Source organism: Malus domestica, chromosome 05 (genome assembly GCF_042453785.1).
Source record: "Malus domestica chromosome 05, GDT2T_hap1".
Taxonomy (NCBI): Eukaryota; Viridiplantae; Streptophyta; class Magnoliopsida; order Rosales; family Rosaceae; genus Malus; species Malus domestica.
This window is the reverse complement of record NC_091665.1, coordinates 23,507,855-23,529,235: the sequence shown is the minus strand read 5'-3', so window position 1 is coordinate 23,529,235 and position 21,381 is coordinate 23,507,855. Positions and strand designations below refer to the sequence as shown.

At 37.7% G+C, this 21,381-nt stretch overlaps 3 protein-coding genes across 6 annotated transcripts; all 3 read right to left on the bottom strand.

Moving 5' to 3' along the window:
• Positions 1–1,221: 1,221 nt before the first annotated feature.
• LOC103436240 (uncharacterized) lies at positions 1,222–3,932 on the bottom strand. Its single transcript, XM_008374664.4, has 3 exons — positions 3,028–3,932; positions 2,154–2,679; positions 1,222–1,778 (listed from the first exon to the last, which is right to left on the bottom strand). Exons 1-3 carry the CDS (start codon positions 3,176–3,178, stop codon positions 1,427–1,429), a joined length of 1,029 nt encoding a protein of 342 aa, XP_008372886.3. The 5' UTR covers positions 3,179–3,932; the 3' UTR covers positions 1,222–1,426.
• A 2,136-nt stretch (positions 3,933–6,068) lies between these two features.
• Positions 6,069–8,671, bottom strand: LOC114824841 (eukaryotic translation initiation factor 4B3-like). Its single transcript, XM_029102183.2, has 2 exons — positions 7,320–8,671; positions 6,069–6,419 (listed from the first exon to the last, which is right to left on the bottom strand). The coding sequence occupies exons 1-2, from the start codon at positions 8,483–8,485 to the stop codon at positions 6,323–6,325; spliced, it is 1,263 nt and encodes a 420-aa protein (XP_028958016.2). The 5' UTR covers positions 8,486–8,671; the 3' UTR covers positions 6,069–6,322.
• Positions 8,672–16,903: 8,232 nt separating this feature from the next.
• On the bottom strand, positions 16,904–20,757 carry LOC103420051 (probable magnesium transporter NIPA6). 4 transcript variants are annotated; one of them, XM_017328022.3, is made up of 9 exons: positions 20,363–20,757; positions 20,125–20,181; positions 19,920–20,010; positions 19,665–19,825; positions 19,429–19,556; positions 19,189–19,359; positions 18,596–18,688; positions 18,353–18,476; positions 16,904–17,826 (listed from the first exon to the last, which is right to left on the bottom strand). In XM_017328022.3, exons 1-9 carry the CDS (start codon positions 20,484–20,486, stop codon positions 17,729–17,731), a joined length of 1,047 nt encoding a protein of 348 aa, XP_017183511.3. In that variant the 5' UTR covers positions 20,487–20,757; the 3' UTR covers positions 16,904–17,728. The 4 variants fall into 4 exon arrangements, with proteins under 4 accessions (XP_017183511.3, XP_017183512.3, XP_008356336.3 ...); XM_017328023.3 differs by having other exon boundaries at positions 16,904–17,823; XM_008358114.4 differs by having other exon boundaries at positions 19,189–19,326.
• Positions 20,758–21,381: the final 624 nt, after the last annotated feature.

Sequence of the window (21,381 nt, the reverse complement as noted above, 5' to 3'; positions counted from 1 at the left end):
TCTTTAGTTCCCTGCTCAAAGCCATATGCCATCTCAATTAGCTTTGGCTCCCAACCCTTTAGGCCTCAGCTCCCCAAAGGAAAGGCCACCTGGTACCCCATCATCATATCCTGCTGGGACAATCACACCAGGGGAGCCGCTAATCGCAACCAATGGCGACACGCCTTGAACAGGAGCCGCCACGGCACCTATATATATATATAGGAATAGGATCCGAAAGGAGAAAGGTACCAAAAACAGCTAAGAGAGAGTGTAAATAATTTCTCTGTGATCTCTTTCTGTGAAAATCTTTCTTCTTTTTTTGTGGGGTAGTAATTGTTCCTTGGCATGCCCATTGTATCAACCATGTGTGTCACATTGTTGACATTGGTGTGGAGATGAGTATATTTCATTGTCAATTGATTAATTTTGAGTTCGATGCTCTAATTCTACATCATTCGGAGCGAATTGACAGAAAACTCAAAAGTGTACGAAAAAATAAATAGTTAAGACCACAAGTAGACATGTTGATAATCTCAAGACATTATGTCGCCGATTTATGGTTGTGGCAGCTTCATTTGATAAACAAGTTTGATGCCTTACTGTTACTATCAAATTATTAATAATGTCTCATCACCATAGTGTAGAATCATCCTTTGTTTCATTAAAGAAAATGTATTTAACTCGCACCTTCCTAAACTTGGGCCCACCAACCACCGCAAACTCCTGCTCAACCTCCGTTACCGGGTTTCTTGAAAGTAGACTGATGGAGCTGCCATTGAACTGGCCACTAGTAACCCCAAAGTTAAGGTGAGCCACAAGCATCAGTTCATCGTTTACCCGTAAACACATATGCACCTGTAGAGACTAGAGTTCCCAATAACTGTGAAGGTTTCTCCGTCGATGAGTCGTCCATGACTCATCGGGGTCGGCCCGGCCCCAAAACTTAAAAATGCCCGATGGGCGCTGCCAGAGCCTGACCAAGCCCAATGACGAATCGTGCTTGGTATGTAGTTTGCCTTCACATTCACCATCCTAATGGACACCAACCTTCGAACCCGGAACCGAGAGGAATAATGCTTGGCACTTATCCACTAGGTTCGGAGGAAGGCCGGTTACTTGTTATGTAGTAATTGTTCTGTTTTTACATTTTGCATTCAGGTGTTTGCTCTTTCTTATGAGTCTAAAACTTTAAATTTGTAATTAATTATAAAATTTGGATGATGGATGAACTACAACTCGTTAACTCAAAATATAGATGAAGATGAACTATTGTTCAAATAAAATACATAAAAACGTCTTGCGCATATCATAATATGCAAGAGATTATAGTTTCAGCAGCAAAGCCTTTTAACTCTATACTCATAATTAGAGTTCGACTCTCAGCCTCCCTCTCTCTAGAATAAAAAATACATAATTGTAGCTTAAGATAAACATAGAAAGAAGCTCACTTGCAAGCAGTAAATTTGCAAGGGACTTTCCCATAACCTGAATTAGCCCTAATAAACCTCAGTCCTGTGAGGAGGACATTTCTGTTGGAGCCAATCAAGCCCCAATTCAAATGCTGAACCACAGCAATTGAATTGTAAGGATATTGAAGACTGTTGTAGGAGTTGAGAAGGGCGGTAATCCCTTCCCTTAGGAGTGTCCTATAAGAGTCTCCTCTTCCTTGTAGGCCTTGCCACAATGTTAGGTCAGTCCCATATCTCCTAGCGGCCAGCGGTCCGAAAATAACGGCTACCTTGGTGTTCGGGTTCACAGCCCTCCAGTAGCAGTTGTGCTCCCGCAATGTCCACTGCCTGAGAGATCACGATCCAATCAAATAGTCAGCTTTTTTTCATTGGTAAAAAGGAGAGGAGGGATTCAAACTTGAAATTTGTTTCATTATTGGGAATACATGTATCACTCTATCAAGAGTTAGTTGGTAACTATAATACAGTTATGTGTAACGTATTACATCATAGTAAACTTTATATTTTGTGTTTTTACGGAGCAACGAATCTAAATTATTCGGTGTTTGATGTGCTAAAGAACCTTAAAACTTCTTACAGAACTACAGTATATTTCTACAGTCTAGTACAACTTAGTCAATTGAACGGTAAAAGTCGTTCCTACTTGCTTCGTAAATGATAGATTGACACAATCCTATACGGCTTACTTAATGAATAACTTACTGATGTGGGCATGCTGTAGCTTCCACGAAGGGCATTGGTGGCATTGGAGGCAATGAGGGCAGTGGTGGCAGTGGGGGCAATCGAGGCATTGGGGGAAGCCTAAAAGGCGGAGGGATCCAAGGCGTCACTGGTTTAGGCGGAGGGCTAGCCGGCGTTACTGGTTTAGGCAGAGGGTTAGTTGGCGCTACTGGTATAGGCGGAGGGTTAACCGGCGTTACGGGTGCAGGCACAGGATTATAAGATGACTTAGGGCAAAAAGACATAGGCTGAGCAGGCTGAGTGAGCAAAGAGTCGACGGCATACATCTCCATGTCAAACATCCTAAACATAAGTTTAAGACTTTGAGCAGGACCGGCACTAACCACACAGCCACTACCTGTGCTTGAAGAAACCTGAGCATAACAACCACTCAAGTCTGGTGTCCCATCAAACTTGATGGCATAGTTTCCGAACAAATTTGTAGTCTCCTCCCTTGACATTGTGATCTGCCCATTACTGTCACTACATGCCACTTGCACCTTAACTCCTGAAAAAATCAAAGCATATAAGTTTAGCATTAAGAATCTAAATAGAGAATGTGATTCAACTACCACGAAAATTACATAAATTTTATCCTTCTGTACACTTCTATATACACGCGTCCCCTTAGCGAGCGTGCATAAATAATTTTCCTAGCTAAAACGGGGACCGATCTTATACCGGTTATCCCATTTTGGAGTAGCCTCTTGATTGTGTTAAGTATGTTTGCTTGATGATGAGATTGCAGCGAGGCTCGGTCTAGATTGATTGTTTCTTAGTTTCTTTCGGCTTCAAACACCGAAAATAAATTTAAAAAGAGAATGTAGTACAAGGAATCAGAGAATAGGGAACTCACCATAGATGGGGTAATCAAAGAGGGATATTTCACCATCTTTGCATTGGTCACAGAAGACAGTGCCACTCACCATTGTATTTGCCTGAGTTCCATCAATGACTGCACACAAAACCAGAATTGCTGCCAAAATTAAATTCTCCGGCCAATCCATGAGAGAGAGAGAAGGTTGTTGGTGTAAGAAGAACGTGAAGAACTACAATACAATAGCAATAGTGAGAAGAAGAAGGCAAAGGCTTATATTTCCAACTCTCAACTGCCAATATTTATGCAGGCCGTCTCTAACATTTTGGAGGCTCGTGCGAAATAAAGTGACCCTCCTTATTTAAAAATAATAATAAATAAAAATTAAACAATATATTCGTACAGAGTTGAACAATAAATATTCAAATTTAATTGAAATCAACATCTCATTCTTATTAATTGAATAATCTCCAATTGTCATGACATTATGATTTATGGTTCATCTATGAAAAAAAAATGGAGCACGAATGAAAGATTGATACAGAAATACACTTGTAATTGTAGAAGATAGTATTACACAAGTTAGTTTTTTTATTACTAAAGAAAAGTGAAAGAAAATAATACACTAGTTTTTCTATTGCTAGAGAAATGTTTAAGTATAAGCTCCACTTAATCAATTGATAATAAATAAAACTAACGAAAACTCCAAAAAAAATTTAGTTTTAATGAAAAATGACAAATAAATGTGTAGTGAATAGTATCAAAGAAAGATAAAAATATGATTTTTCGTTAAAAGTGAACAGTATCGGAAGTGTTTCGTTAAAACTTCCTTGATAATATCATATGATGATGATTTTTCTTTTTAATAAAAAAAAATTTCATTGTAAAATTTATACATTTGTGAAATATAGGAGGGTCAAAATTTGGGGACCCTCTATCACTGCACTTTTTACACACCCCCAACGTCCCTTGTATTTATGGTGTGTGGAAAGGGAAAACTATTTTCAAACTAGGAGGGACATAGTACAGATTGCAGAGCTACATTTAAGGCTTGGTAGTAATTGCCCAATATCCTTGGTTTCATTACAACTACTGTTGGAATCACGAGTGTGACACCGACAATTGATGGCCTAAATCATCTAGATCTACAAATTTAGAAGTTGAGACTTCTCTAAACTTTGATTGAAAATCACAAGTGGTACTTGCGGTTTACGGTAATTAGTAAATTTGAATGTTAATTGTAATTTTATCAATTTTATGCTTACGGTATACTTCTGATGCTAGTTTTGATTTAAATGTTTATTGTCGATGATTTGTATAACTTCACATCCACATGTATCAAATCCATGCGCATGACTTCCAAATTAATGTACTAATGAAATCTAAGACCCGTCGTAAACTTAACTGGTTACTTCCAGTTACGCAAGTCAACAATGGAACCCGCTGCATTCTCAATCTGGGGTTCAACTAAAGTTGATGGTAGAAGTACATTATATATGAGTAAATGTTGTTAATTTTGACAATTAGCAAAAAAAAAAAAAAAAAAAAAAAGGGAGTTTTAACTCTTCTGGACTGTTTATTTTTAACGAAAAACTACATTTTTACGTTTTACTGGCACTATTCACTATACCTTTAAAAATAAGGAAAACTAATGAAAATGGCTGGAAAACTTTGAGTTTTAATGATAAGGACAAAATAAAGGATAAAGTGAATAGTATCAGGATTGACTTTTTAGTGTAAAAATGTGGTTTTTCGTTAAAATGAACAGTACCGGATGCTTTTCGTTAAAGTTTCCTTAAAAATTACACTAGCCGGTGGGCTGACATTTTAGTTTAAGAGTCACTCAATACATGGACATTGAATTCACATTGAGAGAGACCAAAAAAAAGGTCCGTATGTTGGAAGTATTAAGAGACGTGGGTCGGTTTGCTGCCAGATATAGACATGAATTTCAAGCCCCTGCTGGTCGTTGGATGGAGGGTATTAGTTGGCCGTCAAAGTAGCAACACACATTCATGAGAGAGAGAGAGAGAGAGAGAGAGGGAGAGAGAGGGTGTGGTGAATTGCAAGGCCAACAACTACAGAGAATGGGGTTTCTTCTTTAATGTCTTTCAACTGCACCTCCTCATACGTCTGCAAAAGATATGGGCTTTCTCTTCGGTATGTCTATTTGATGGCTAGGGCACATGGAGAAGGTGAACTTTTCATTTGATGTCCATGTCTCAGTTCTTTTCTAGACAGGACGTCGTTCTTGTGTCGGAAAAGCTGGAGTTGACAAAATTTTCTAGATGTGTCTGCCTTTTAAGAAAAAATAGACGTCATGCATAGAAAATCTCTACTCTTCAAATTCGCTCCGTTTAGGTTTAGATATCAATTACGTGAACCAAAAGTTTTCGTTATAGCAGCAGAACAAATGCATGAACAATGTTTTATTTTTTTTAGTACATAGATATTTTTATACTAAGGGAAGAGGGAGTTCGTTTAGGCCAAACAATGGGCAGCCAAATTTGGTATCGAATTCGCCATCCACGAAATTCAAACTTAAGACATCTTACTTCCAAGTAAAGAGAAAGACCGAGTCTGGCCAAATAAGAAAATGATTTCAAACATCTTTCTCAGAATAAAGCATACAATACTTGCCCTGGCCCCTAGTGTATGACTCCACCCCTGCCAATACATTACATTTCATTCAATCAGAATGTCAACTTGCTATACTTTACTCGAAACTACCATGCATTCCATGGAGGTAAAAAATCGGGTGATTCACAAGGCATTAAACTTCACAAAACACTAACGCTGCAAAATTGCAAATAAACGAACAATCAACACACCCTCTTCCAGTATTGTCTACCTATTCAGCTCACACCAAGCCTACACGTTCAGCAACATATCGATCACACCGTAACGCACAAAGTTATACTGCATCCGCGTAAAAGCAATGAAAAAGTTATACAGATAACATACGAAGAATCGTGAATCATCAAATGCACAACACATGAACATCCAGATTTACTTGATCACAAATTTAAACCAAATTCAGCAACCGCGCACAAGCGCTCAACAAATGTGGGAACCAAGAATTCAGGGTCAAAAATAATAATTAGAGTAACAGTAGTTCTCAATCTTAAATACAAGATACAAACAAATCCTATGAGCAAAACTAGTATAACTGTTTAAAAAAGCCTACAAAAATCGTCTCAAGTTCAACGTGTAACAGTCACATCCGAGAGCATAAATTATAAAAACTGAAAATTCAACAGCGTCGTGGATCCAACATCTCAAGTAACCTTAAATCTTTTCCCATGGCTTACACCAAACCTGCAAAATCTCCTCTTCAATTCTCATCAACATGCTCATTCTCTGGTTTATCTGGTTCAACATGGTTGCCCTCTGGTTCCTCAGAGTTGCTCTTAGTCTCACTTTTATCAGCACTGCACCCAAATGAAACAATGAGGATCAAAGTTTTAATAAAAATCTGAGAATAGCAAACACGTAGTTTGAAGGACATGCAATTGCACAGTGACACGTTACAAAGTTGAAACTAACGGAGGAGGAATGCATGGTTGCATGAGCCTTAAACTTTAAATGATTCCATTCAAGGTAGCTATATCCTTCTAGCCCAATATTCAGAAATTAGCAAATACTTGCAACTGCAAGTAGTGCATAAAACACCTTCTTTCTTTGTGCAGTTGCCGGGATAGGTAGCTAAGTGTGTGAGTGTGTGTGTTCAAACAGAAGGATAAACATCTATGGATCACTGCTTGGCCTTCGAAATATGTAATAAGGTAAAAAATGAAAAAGAAGGGTGCTTTAAAAAAATACATTACAGGAGGGACCAGTAAAGAGATAATAGTGCCCTTACTTTAAGTTTTTCTACATGAGACAGATAATGACAAAGTGGATTGCAAACCACCAAGTTCGTAAAACTCTACCAATTAATAAGATAATAAGATAGCGAGCAATGGTCAGCCAAGTAAAATTCTTTTGAATACAGAAGCAGCGTTCAGAGTTCGAAAAGCTTCATTTGAACATAGATGTGTGCATCAATGCCCAACAACTTCCCACAAGGTTCATAGAGCTAACCTAAACAATCCCTATATACAAAGAAAAACTGAAAGACTCAGCACACACAACACACAACTAATATGCTAATTCACTGTTCCATCAAGCACCATTTCCCAAAAACTCATTCAAAAAATTCCAACAGCAATGCATTGCTAACATGCAATCAAAATCAACATGCAAGTACCGAAAGGATCAACTTTACAACTAAGCATCCTAACTACGAGTATTTGAAGTTCCCAATCGATCATATTACTAAAACAACATACCTCTGGGGGCGTGAATCAGGCTTCCTCCAAGCTCTCTCAGTTCGATCACCAGCACGCCCATTTCCCATCCCAAAACTCCTCCTCCCTAACGACTCGCTGTTAGCTATCTCCGCCACCTCCTTAATCTTAGCAGACTCAAGCTGCTCATCAATCTCCTTCCAGTCCTTCCCTTTCTCCGCCAACACCTCCTCCCTCGGCCTTGCTGCACCAAATGGGTTCGAGCCCTTGGGCTTCGGTGCAGTGGCCGACCCTGGTGAGGTCTCGTTGCTCACAGGCAAAGTCCTAGGCTGCAAATTGAGCCTCGGCCTCGCAGTACTCTCATTAAGACCACCATTACTCTCCCCCCTCTTCTTCCCCCACACATCAGAATCCGCACCACCGCCATTGGACACGTACCCAACCTTCCTCTCTCGATCAAATCCAGACCCACCATTAGTCTCCTCCTTCTTCCTCCCCCAATTATCAGAATCAGCACCTCCATTAGACGGGAACCCTACTTTCCTCTCCCGATCAAACCCGCCACCGCCAAATCTCCGTCCCTCCAACGGCATGGAGCTCTTATTCGACACCCAGCTGTCGGATTCATCAGCCTTCGACTGTGACCCACCCAAAAAACTACCTCCTCCTCCTCTCTCCCTCCTCTCAAAGGAATTTCCCGGCATCGATTTCTTCGCGGCGCCCCAATCATCAACCTCATCCGCCCTCGAAGGTTCATCTCGATTCGATTCCTTCCCAAACCCACCTTCCTTCCTCTGACCCCACTTCGAATCCGACGACTCGTCACCGTTGGAATACCTGCTGTTTCCCCGATCGCCCCCATAAGTCTTGAACCCGCCGCCGAGCCGATTCCGATCAAGCTCCTCGGCCGTTCGCTCGCGCGGACCGGTCGGCAAAAGCATCCGGTCCTCGTGGGTCAGGCCCACGGGATGCTCCGCAGGCTTGGGTTTGGGCGCCCCAAAGGTATTGAACTCGGCGAGGGAGATGGTCGGTTTCTTCTTCTTGGGCTTGGTGGCGGCGGCTACTGAGAGAGATGGAAAGTCAGAGGAGGGCGGCTCAACGGCGCGTTGTTGTTCCTCTTTGGCTTGCTGTTCGAGTTCGGCTTCCTGCTCCTCCGCGGCGAGGGCCCAGGCGCCGGGTTTGGCCCACGGAGACACGGTGGCCGCCATGGTTGCGGTGGTAGCTCTGTGGAAAACTGAAAATGGTCGCTTCTTTTTTCTCTTGCGCGAAGTGGGTTTGGGGGTTGCGTAGGGGAGATGCAGTGAAGGGGTTACGAATGTATAGGGTAAGGTAAGGTAAGGGATGAGGATTTAATCCGACGGTTGAGATTGGTGGAGTTTATGATTTTCCTTATCAGAGAAGGAATCTGTGAGGTTTTGTTTTTATTTTATGTAAATTATACATTTACCGCATCAACTTTAATATTATATTAATGGAGTTTCAAAGAAAAACTTACGATACTGTTTATTTTAATGAAAAATTACATTTTTATACTAAAAAGTCAAACCTGATACTATTCATTTTACCTTTTATTTTGTCTTTATCGTTAAAACTCAAAGTTTTCAAACTATTTTCATTGTCTGTGAATTAATTTATTAATTGTTGCCGTGGGAGGCGAGGAACCCACTTCCTTGCTCAACTAAGTTGAGAAGTTAACTAAATATTAATTAAGATTTTTTTTTTGTCTTAACAAAATTATAGTTAATGAAAAACAAAACTCTTATTACCATTCATATTGTCTATGATTCCTATTTGAAATTCATGACAGCTCTTCCATCCGGATTCGTGTCCAAGAAAACCAAGTCTGAGGAAAGACACAGAGAAATCCGGCTAATTAAGCCGTTGATGGAGAGGTCCAATCCTTAAGGATTCTGAGTCGACCTAACAAACCGGGAATCGCACCGACTAAGTTGCACTCGATGAGCCAGAGGACCCTGAGTTTCGTCTAATTGTCGAGCTTTGCCTCCCTCGTCGTCCGCTCCCTCTTCCTCCCAAGGACAACCTCACCGGCTTTTTCCTAACCTTCCTATGCCGCCTCCCAAACGTCACCCACCTTTCCCTCCACAACAACTTCATCCTCTCTTCCTCCCTTTTCACGTGTCAAATTCTCGAGCACCTCGACATCGCCCAGAACCTCCTCACTGGCACCCTCTCGCCACCCTCCCTAACCTCTTTAACCTCAAATACCTCAAAGACTCAACCTCACAGAAATTTCACCTCTTCACCGATGCATCGCTAATGTCACCCAATTGCGGCGATTAGAGTCGAAGTCGACGATCGAGAACTGGATTTGAACAATGACGTAATGGATTGATGAGGACGGTGATCAAATTTAGTGAAAGGCATCGAGATAGGTGTCTTGAGAATTTTTATTCAAAGCATAGAGGACGAAGGCTGCCATACACAGAGGTATAGGAGTGTGAACTGGGTTGCAGTACTGGATTATGGGGAAGGTTGCAAAAAAAATATTATAATTAACTTCGAAATCCAATCGTGTGAACAAGCGGTTCGTGCCGACCACATCAGCAATTAACAGATAAATTGATATACCAAAAGACGGAGGTCTGACACTCCAACCAATTCATAAGTTCATGTATGAAGTTGCAATGTTCAGATTATGGAGGTCTGACACTCCAACCAATTCGTAAGTTCATGTATGAAGTTGCAATGTTCAAAAGATGAGTTATGAGTTTTTTATGTGACTTAAAATTGATGTGATAAAATGTAATTTATTCTTTTATTTTTTGGTTTTTGATATGGAAAGGAATCTGACTTTGGTTTTTTTCAAAATTTCGAACTTTAAAAACCTACCCAAATAAATAGCTCAAGAGGCCATAATCATAATGGTGTACAACCGAAATTCTTGTGCATGAAACTAGCACATTATGTAACACACTTCCATTAGAATCTAAAAAGAATTGATTCAATACATTTCTTATATACCCATAGGTGCTATATTGGATTTGAATTAGATTTCAGATTAATTTATATTGATTGGTTGCCTCTATTATGTTGTTGTTGTAAATACCGCTATTTTTTATTTTGGATCTTCCAAATCATTCCCGCAAGAGGTCCGGACCCATTTTTTTCTAATCCTTCAATAAAAAGATTCATTCTCTTCATAAAAAATAGGAGGTAGAACCAATAAGGATTTCTTTTTCGATTCATCCTTGGAGTTAAATACCTCATTCAATTTTTTTTTTTTTTATCCAGTCTAATAGAAAAGGAAAATTCATTATGATACACCAGATCTGGCTTAGTTATTGATAGAGTGAATAGATCTGCCATTTTTTGAAATCTCTTTTCTAATTCAAAATCATGGTGTAATGTGTACCCCCTGTTCCAGTCATGGAATAAATGAAATAAATCAAAAAATGGATTTTTGTTCAAGAATGAAATCTTATTGGAATTGTCAACATCCAATTCATTCTTCGGAACCATATCACATCCTAATTTGATGAAATAAGATGAATTCAGACAATATGTTGTAAATATGTAACTATCTTGAATATATTAACTATTTCTTTATTTTTCGATTGCTTGGAAGGGACAAAAGAAACATATTTTTCTTTCTTCAACAGTTTCTGATCTGTAGTGGACCTCTCAGTAGGATTTCAACCCAGATGAAGTTCTAAGAAAAAGAACGAATGGATCTTGTAGGATTCCTAAGAAAATTTTCGATTTCTTCTGAAAGCAGGTGTTTATTCTTCTACTTCTCACGTTCCATGAATAACTAGGACATTGAGGAATATCCAGAAAGATATTTAGGGAATTGTTCTGATTCTATCTCTGCTCTTTCCGTTTGAAGAAAAGAAGGATCCCAAAGAATCGATCTTTCTTTTTGTTGTTGAATCTCTCTTTGATTGATCAATGTGTGATATTTTGAATCCTCATTACTAATGGAATCGAAATGATCTCTGGATCGATCAGAGGATCCTTTCAATTGGCTAAAACCCGTTACTTGAACGAAACTAGATCTTGTGGAATCATATTGAATATTTGACAATGCATTTTGTACCTTGCTAGAAAAACTGATCCTTGTTTAACAACCGCACATTGTCTAACCAATTCTCTCACGATATGTTCCTCAAAAAATCTGATTCATGTAGATTTTTCCCCCAACTAAAGAAGAGATCTTGGCGGAATTGCCGCATCTGAAAATGAGCACAATTTTACATAGCCCACTTGTTTCTCGAGAAGAGATGGGAAACATGCTCAATTTCATTTGATTGAATAGCTAACCCAGCTCCTTGTTGTTTGAAGAAATCCTCTGCTTCAATTGATATTTTTTCACAAAAAGCAAACATGATATAACAAATCAAGTCTTTCACTAAGATTTCGAATAGCTATCTCAAATTTAAGTTGATTATGTTTCACCTTTTCCTCGGAGAAAGATGATCAAACAATTCCCAATCATGGTGCTTGCGGATCAAATCATCCATATAATACACAAAAAGAAACTTCAGATATTTGATATATTTCTCTTGAAATGGTTTCATTAGAGTCAGCCGATGGCGATGGTATTGTTGAACGCTTTGAATGAGATCTCAATTCCAGCTGGTAGAGTCATGGAAACACTTGTTTCTTCCATTGGACCTTAGCTCCATGGAACAATATACTAACTACTACTGAAACATGGAAGAATTGAATCTTAGATCAAAACATTATGTACGGATGGTATGAACTACCTAAATAAGAATTCTTGAACAACGAACAACCATAGCTATTACTCACTACATCAGAAATTTTCCATTAATGAATGATGTAAATCCATTGAAAAATGAAAAACACACATGTTAGATGAAACAAAGAGGGACACGATTAAAAGCAAAGGGATAACGATTCATGATACATCACATCTAAAAGCAAATTGTGAAATATTGAATTCGAAGTATTTCTTTTGAAACCTTTATTTACTATGGGAAGAAAAATATCATTAAACAAAAAACTAATTGGTTCAACTTGGAATATCTGAACCAGAGTGCCACAGTTTAAGAAAAATAAAAGGGCTTTAACTATTGTAGGAGTTGTTAGAATATGTGAGAATTTTATGATTGCATTTCTTTTCTTCATGAGGATGATTATAAGAAGATACCAGTGCGCTATATAAGTCAAGTAATTAACTACATGAAGATTCTTCCCTATACTATAGGAGTCTTCCTTTGAGTCTACATACCATAAAAAGTATGGAGAACAGGACACTAGGTCTAGTCACTCTAACATTTCCCCTCAAGTTGGTACATAGATGTTACTAATGCTCAACTTGCCAAGTGAGCTATGAAACACTTGCTTTGATACAACTTTAGTGAGAATATCTGCCAATTGATACTTTACGAAAGGAAAACAAATCAATCATTTTTTTTCCAGTTTTTATTTGGTAAAATGTTTATCCACTTCAACATGTTTAGTTTGATCATGTTGAACCAGATTGTGAGCAATTCCATAACTTTTCCAAGTCTAAAACCCAAATTTGACAAGACATTATATTACGAATTCATAACAACTCACAAATTCTATGTGATATACCTCGATACTCAACTTCAACACTTGATCTTGCAACAACATTTTTTTTCCTACTTCACCAAGTAATAATTTGCCCCAATGAATGTGAAATAACCTAAAGTAGTGTGTTTGTCAATGATGGATCCAGTTAAATCAGCATACTTAGGGATGTTTAGATGTCCATGCTTTGCAAACATAAGCTCCTTTACCCAGTGCAGACTTCAAATATCTTAATATACGATCCACAACATTCCTATGGTCAATATTAGGTGCATGCATAAACTGACTACCAATACTCACAACATATGAAATATTTGGCCTCATGTGTGCTAATCATATTAACCTTCCAACAAGGAACTAGTATTGTTCCTTATTAGTTCATGTATGACCTTCTTGCTCACACATTTTGTGATTCATCTCAATTGGAGTGTCAACAAGTTTGCACACTAATATCCCAATTTTAGTTAGCAAATCCATCACATACTTGCGTTGAGATAAGAAAATACCTTGTTATGACCTGTAAACTTTAATCCCAGGAAAATATTTTAGGGATTTAAGATCTTTCATCTCAAACTCTTGAGACAAGTACTTATGTAATGAGTCCATTTCTTCTTGATCATCTCCTATTACCACCATGTCATCAACATACACAATTAAAGTAGTAGTCTTACGTCTTTTACGTTTCAAAAACAAAGTACCCAAATGCCTTCATAGATTTAATGAATCTTCCAAACCATGCTTTGGAGATTGTTTCAGTCTATGTAGTGATTTCTTCATTCTACACACATGACTCTTCAAAACCATGTTACACTCAAGTAGGGGAGCCATATAAACTTCTTCCTAATCACCATGCAAGAAAGCATTTTTTACAACAACTTATTGCAATGGCCAATCAAGATTTGCAGCTAAAGATAGAAGTCCATAGAAGTCTAACGGTGTTGATTTTTATCACTAGCTAATGTTCCATGATAATCAATTTCATATTTCTTAATATACCATTTTGCTACTAACCTTGTATTGTATCTTTCTGTTGAGCATGACTTTATCTGTAAAAACACATTTGAACCCCACAATACATATTCCTTTTGAAAGAGGAACAAGTTCCCATGTACCATTCTTTTGAAGTGTTTGCATATCTTCATTCATTACCTTCTTCCACTTAGGACCTTTGAGAAATTCTTTTGTTGGAGTATGTTCAAAAAGCAATTGACCTGGCCACACGTAATTGGTTATTCGTGACAACCTAATATCGATCCATCGACGACAAGTGCAAGTGAGAACATCTTTCAATCAAGCACGTGACCTAATAGCAGATTAGGAAGGTTTGTTGTTGATTAGGATGAGCCCAAGGAATACCTTGAGTTGTAGGGAAAAGATTGTGAAGAAGTTCCAATCCTGAGATACATACCCTAAGAATATTAAGTCCTAAACTATGATCCTAGTCATAGGATGATCGAAGGACTATCGAACATCCTCAATGCCTGTTTGTATGTAGTAAATATAGTGACATATAATCGACATAAATGTGATCGTCTATGAGATGAATTCACTGAACATTGGCCAACCATAGAAGTGTAGGAATGGAAGATTACATAGTTGTCAATCGTACCACACTTTCCAAGTTATGGATGCAACTAATTCTTAGTTTTGAAGCATCATTGGTTATCTCATGTTAGTGAATGTGATCTTTGGCCTCACCTTAAAGCTCTCAAACGATAGAAAGGCCTTATAGTATAAGGATCGGGGTCATATGTATTAACATGAAGATACGTGAATGCACAATAAAGAATCTGCAACCTTCTAGGTAATCATGAAGGTAGATGTTCCTAGATCCTTTGATCTATCTCCATAAGTCGTTGGCCAAAGCAAAGTACAAGAGATACATATGGGTGATCATGTTTACATGTAGAATTTGAAAATAGTTTCATTCTCTACAATTATGACTAGAATATAGAATACAGTGGAACTAAATTGCATTGTAACCATAGCTAAGATTCTAAATATGTATGGTATGAATTCAAACATATTCTGACTAATCTGGATAGCCGATAGTCATAGCTAGATGTTACTACTCAGTTTGTGGATATTTCTACAAGGTTAAATTAGAATGGTTTCTTATTATGTAAAACTAGATTAATTTATTTTATTTTATTAATTATAGGCTTTTTAGTCAAATGATCCCTGAGATTTGTATAACTCCTCAATTTGGTCCCTGAGATTTGAAATTGATAGAATTGGATCCTAAGTTTGTCCACAATCAATCATTTTGGTCATTCCGTGAAAAAATCTCCGTAAAATAAGAATAAAATGACAAGAATCTCAATTTTGGTCAAATCATTTTGGCCTATTGTTTATTAAATTGAGGGTAATTTTGTCATTTTGGTCCTTACTTAACATAATTTTTCACCCAGGGACCAAAATGATTAATGGTGGACAATCTTAGGGGTCACTTCTATTGATTTCAAATCTCAAGGATCAAAGTGAGGATTTATGCAAATCTTATAGATCATTTTGGCTGAAAATCCTTAATTAAATTACCCGCTGCCAGCTTTAGTTGGAAACTACAAAGTCACACATAGTAGAATGATATCAAATGATAAAATTGGTGAGCACCAAATTTAATATAAATTATTTATATTAAATGTCTTATTTTATATGGGTAAACTGTCGGTTTACCCCCTGAACTTTCACCTCACTTTCGATTTCCCCCTGAACTTTTCTATTGGAAAATTAAGGACTCAAACTAATTTTTTTAGCCAATTTGCCCCTACCGTTAGTTTTTCATATATTCCATCCATATTTCCGTTAAGTGAGACCATGTGCACAACATGTGAGGATAGTTAAGTCATTTCACTCTTAAAAATGATTAAAAATTGAAAATAAATAATAATAAAAACTTTCCCTCTATTTTTTCCCGCTAATTCCTATCCTCAATTTTATTTTTCCCTCTCATTCCTATGCATGAGAAATGACATATGGTGTTATTGTCTTCATAAGTAGTTAAGTTAGTCTTTTTCTTGAAGCATGTACTACCATTTTTATTTTCTCTAACAAATTAATAATTTGACAAATGCTCATGGTGTTATTGTCTCCAAAGCAGTGCATTAATATAAGAAACATGTTCATAAAAAAGACTAGGGTTTCTTATATTAACGCACTGCTTTGGAGACAATTGCACCATTAGCATTTGTCAAATTATTAATTTGTTAGAGAAAATAAAAATGGTAGTACATGGTTCAAGAAAAAGACTAACTTAGCTACTTATGAAGACAATAACACCATATGTCATTTCTCATGCATATGAATGAGAGGGAAAAATAAAATTGAGGATAGGAATTAGCAGGAAAAAATAGGGGGAAAGTTTTGTTTTTTTTTATTTTCAGTTTTTTAATCATTTTTAAGAGTGAAATGACTTAACTACCCTCACATGTTGTGCACATGGTCTCACTTAACGGAATATATGGATGAAATATATGAAAAACTAACGGTAGGAGACAAATTGGCTAAAAAAATTAGTTTGAGTCCTTAATTTTCTAGTAGAAAAGTTCAGGGGGGAAATCGAAAGTGAGGTGAAAGTTCAGGGTGTAAACCGACAATTTACTCTATCTTATATTTAATTAATTGGTTTGAGATTGGTTCTTTGAACTAAAATAAAATAAAAAAGCTCAGTTCGAAAGGAAATACCGAATAAATTAAATAAATAAAATAATAGTGAATCGGGCTAAAGCCCAGTGGCAGAGGGAGGTGCAGCAACGCCCAACGAAAGATCTCCTAGGGCTTGCGACACGCATATAGTGTTTAGGGATTAAATTGTATTCCTATTGGCTTATGAAATTCCTCTACATACCAATGTGCTATGTAAGTTCAGTAATTATAATTTAATTCAGACTCAAATAATTCATTAGGCAAAAACATAAATTAATGCAATTTTAAAACCTTAGTTATAATAATGTAAAAAAAAATTAAAACCTCATCTCAATTTTGAAAATTAACCTAACTTAGAGAGTAAAATATAATTAGCCCAAAAAAAGAGTGCACTTCATTTGCCCTTAAAAATTTGAAGACGTCCAAAAAAGAAAACAAAATTGAAGATCCCAATGGAACTCATCCACAACAAAACCCAAAATTCAAGAGTTTATACAAGATTTACATATTCCATGTAGTATTTGCCCATTACATGGCAACTGTGCCTATCAACTCTATTCTATGATCCTTCAATGCCGGTATTATACACACTAGAAATAGAGGAAATAATCAAACTCAATCTGGATATCAACGAGAATCATAAACGAAAACCTAGTGAATGAGAAGCCGAGCATCAATATATACAGATGCAATTAGCCATCACGGATAGATAGGACATCGCCACAATGACAACAAGTCTCTCCATCCCCTGGTATTGATACAGAACTGCAACCCCATTCCAGAGCTGAGGATGATTCAGAACTTGAAATTCAGAGGGTTCCAGAAACACACCATACAAAATTAACTTTGTTTGAGTGTCCGGCTCAGGGTCTCATCTGCTGGCCGGTGAAGTGCATAAAAGTAACTCCGCAATCTGCTACCATCCCCAAGGTCTGCCTCGGACAAACCAGGAGCTCCCTACTCTACAAACACTCTTTAAAGGGTCGCTCTATTGGCACCCAGCACATTGCTAAAGAAAAGAAATTATAAAACAGGCCAGCCATGGGACTGAGGGGATGCAAGGAAAGGGGAGGAAAGGTGAGGAGACAAAAGGGGATGGTGAAGGGAGGGGAGAGGGGGGCCAACCTTTCAAGGAGTAAGGGTAAAATGGGTAGCAATGTGCTGGATGCCCATAGACTCACTCCTACTTAAAATGATAGTTGCAGTGCAGCTTCCTCGCTTGGGATTGCATTCTTCAAGATGATTGTTTCAGATTCAAATTGGCATCACGGTTCTGGATAATCTGAATTCTGCAAAGTGAGCAAACGTTCATCTTCAGAACTCTTCACTGAATCTCCTCTAATGTACCATGTAACAGTTCCTGCTATGACGAGAAGAACTACTGTAAGCTCAAGTCAATACTCAATACAAAGATTTACATGATATGTTTTAAAAGCACTCGGAAGAAGCATCTCCTCGTACCAATCATAAGCAATGAAGGAAAATATTACTGCCAACTGTAAGTGTAATATGACCCTTAGTCAAACCAATGTGTTAATCACAACCTGAAACAATTCAACCCAATAAAGAAACACTACCCCCGAAATTTTTTCTCTTTTGGTGCTCAAATAGAGTAGCAGTTACAATGATGATGGAATGTTACAACTGAGTAAAGCTTCAGGCACATTGTAAATATTATTCCTGATCATTGTTTTCCTATCAAGAGGAAACCAAATATCTCGCATCATTGGGATCAAATTTAGCATGCATCTGTTTTATGTTCAACCCGTTTATTAGAGAAGAATTTGTACTTGTCATATTGATCTGAATTCAAAGGACAAATTAAAAGGTAACAAAGAGCCCCAAATCCCATATAATACAAGTTAAGGAAACAAAGTCCGTATAAATACCTTGTGGTTGTGGAGCAGATGGTTCCTGATCTCTTGTTGCATGGAGTATGATGGTTCCTGACAGCACAGTAATGAATCCACTTATTTCAGAGGCTATGCTGCTTACATTCTGACCAGACCAATCCTGTACAGAGTATAGAAAACAACGTGAAATCAGAATCTCATGTCTTAAAAATGCATGGAAAACAAGTAACAAATGAAGGCATCAGAAGGAAACCCCACTATATAGAACAAGCGATCTACCTTGAACATTATTACGCTAGCAATTATGGTCAGAGTTGTAAACATCACATAATATACTGGGGCAACAATTGCTGCATTAAATGTATCCAAAGCCTGAAACAAAGATGCCGCCAACATCAGTGATATGAGACTGAGCATGTAATAATTTATAATTTGAACTTCCTAGAGAGATCTGAGTTACCGATGGCTGAAATGAAATACCAACAAGATTAACATCCAAGCAGCATGTGATAAGTTGAATTTTTCAATAAGTAGGCCAACTTAAAGTTACTTTCAAACTCCAAATAAAATTTCAGATTTTGAGAAATTTCCAAATTTATCAGAACGCAAATACTGTATGCTTTATCTACTGCTTTATATTGACAAGTTATATAGCAAAAGTAGAGTACATCAAATTCCCCTCCTTTATAGGCTAGGAACACAATGTAGTTGAAAGGTAACAAATGGGCTGAACAGGATCTAAGAAAGCCAATAAAAGTTAGGCATTCAGGTAGACCAAAGACTTTTAGCAAAAAAAAAAAAAAAAAGGCCAGTCAAACACCAATGACGATAGTCGTGGAGGAAGGTGCCAAAATTAAAAGAGCAAAACTGACCTTGTTAAGATAATTTAACTGTGTAACAACACAGATTATAGCAACTGTCAGAAAAAACCACGTCTGAGGATAAGCAATCTGACTTACTCCCTCAAGAGTTAGCTTTATTGCAATTCCAATTGCCTTTATGCTTACAACCTGAAGTAGCACAACAGAGGTACACAGCCAAGCCTAACAATATTTGAGCACATAAGAACAAAATGACTATACGTGCTTGGCAAACAAGAAAAGGATAGTTACCGTAAGTGAACCCATCAAGGAACAGATTCCCAAGTAGACTAGTATATTCGTTTGCCCATATTGTGGTTCAAAATGCAAGACCAAAACTAACACTAGGGAAATTGTAGCTACAACATAAACCAGAAAGGCTGTGTAGAAAAGGAAAACACAAAAAGTTAATTACAACTTACAAGTCAATGGAGGTTTTACGACAAGTAGCATTGAAAAAGAAAAGGAAGAGATATGGGGTCACGAACCTGTTTGGGTAGCCAGGACCCAGATTTCCTCTACAGAATTTAGAGTATGTTCCTGAGGTGCATGGATCACGATCACGACTGATCCCATGATGCAGGTAACACATCCCACGATACCCATTTTCGTTATTCGTTCCTTCAACAAGAAGTGAGCCAAAACAGCACTAGACAAATCCAACAAACACGTAAGTCGGTAACAAAAACTTTCAAAACAATAATCAACACAGCGATGAACTCAGCGTCTACAAGTGCATTTACCTGACAATTATACTCAGTGCACCAAGTGGGGTTACAAGAACTGCCGGAGCATATACATAGGCCACGAAATTGGCAACTTCCCCAACAATCACTACCCATTTGAAAAAATCGAAAACCGAATATAATTTCAGTAACTCATGATCATATATAGTTATGAGATCAGTAAAATTTTCTGCAGAAAAAAGAGAGAGGGAGCTACACTTACTAGTGATCATGCCAGCCCACCAGAGTGGTTCTAATAAGTATGTATATCCACCAACTCCTACCCAACTCAAACAAATCAAAGGGAGCACCATAACAAATTTTGATTAAATCTTTGTAAATTACTCCAAATTTTCAATCAACACATCACTAATTATTTTCAAAAATTGAATCTTTGATTAAACATTTGCAATTTACTCCAAATTCTCAATATCTGAGACTAAAATTCATATAAAACTGACCTGCTCGGGTGCCGGCGGCCCCGGCGCGCTTGAGACCCTTCTTTTTCAGGATGAAGCTCGCGCCGATGAAAGCACTCGACGCCATCGCCAGTATCAACCCCTTCGCATTCTCCGAAACCCCCATCTCTCTTTCTAGGGTTTCGATTTCCCGCCAATCAGAGTCGAACAACTGGTTTCTCACTCCTCTCTCGCTCTCTCTGCAAATTGCAATACGCCTGTGAAGCTCAGCTCTCGAGAGGAGAGAGAGATCTGATCGCGATTTCTAATTTCTAATTAGTTCTAATTATTCCTGATTTATTTTGCTAAACTGAATTTGTCTCTCTCTCTTTCTCCGTCTCCCGACTCGCAGGTTCCGTCGTCTGGCCGGAAGTTTCCGTGGCCGTGCGGAAGGAAGTAATGATCCCCTGCTTCGCGTGCTACTTACCATGTTGCGGGAGCTGATTTCATTGGTCCGTGACTTGTTGTGGGGCCACACTGAAAGACGAGAGTGTCCTTCCTCTTCTGGAAGGTGCCACGTCAACAAAAGGTGAGAAATTTTTCTTTATACTCGTAACACAAATGGTACATCATGTGTTATTTTAAAAATAGTAAAACAATTTATATTTTATGATGTTAAGCACGGATTGGCTGCTTAAACTAGAGGAGTTTCTTATCAAATTACTTCAGGACTTATGAGATAGAATCATATTTCTACAACCTTAATATTTTATTTATTTATTTATTTAATTAGTTGATTTTCCTTTTTTATGATTTTTTAATGTCATTTTCGTTTTAGTATCGGTCCAGTTTGGTAAAGTGACAATTAGAGATTAAATAGAACAAGAAGGAACAGAGTTGGACTTGATTTTGGATTGCATTGGAGGGAGAACAAGAACTAGGCGTTTTGGAGCTTATGGAATTGTCAAACATGTGCAAAACTCTTGAGGATTTGAAGATGACGTTTAGAAGATGAGGAATATCAAGGATCCTACTTGAGGAGCCAAATCTTTATTCCCAAAAAAAAAAAGAAAAAAAGAAAA

Coding starts and splice junctions, on each gene's coding strand:
- LOC103436240 (XM_008374664.4), bottom strand. CDS start 3,178: ATGGATTGGCCGGAGAATTTAATTTTGGCAGCAATTCTGGTTTTGTGT. Junction 2,680..3,027: donor CTTTGATTACCCCATCTATG/GTGAGTTCCCTA, acceptor TGATTTTTTCAG/GAGTTAAGGTGCAAGTGGCA. Junction 1,779..2,153: donor GCTACAGCATGCCCACATCA/GTAAGTTATTCA, acceptor GTGATCTCTCAG/GCAGTGGACATTGCGGGAGC.
- LOC114824841 (XM_029102183.2), bottom strand. CDS start 8,485: ATGGCGGCCACCGTGTCTCCGTGGGCCAAACCCGGCGCCTGGGCCCTC. Junction 6,420..7,319: donor CCTGATTCACGCCCCCAGAG/GTATGTTGTTTT, acceptor ATTTGGGTGCAG/TGCTGATAAAAGTGAGACTA.
- LOC103420051 (XM_017328022.3), bottom strand. CDS start 20,486: ATGGGGGTTTCGGAGAATGCGAAGGGGTTGATACTGGCGATGGCGTCG. Junction 19,557..19,664: donor GGTCCTGGCTACCCAAACAG/GTTCGTGACCCC, acceptor TTTTCTACACAG/CCTTTCTGGTTTATGTTGTA. Junction 18,689..19,188: donor AGTTAAATTATCTTAACAAG/GTCAGTTTTGCT, acceptor TCTTTGTTTCAG/GCTTTGGATACATTTAATGC.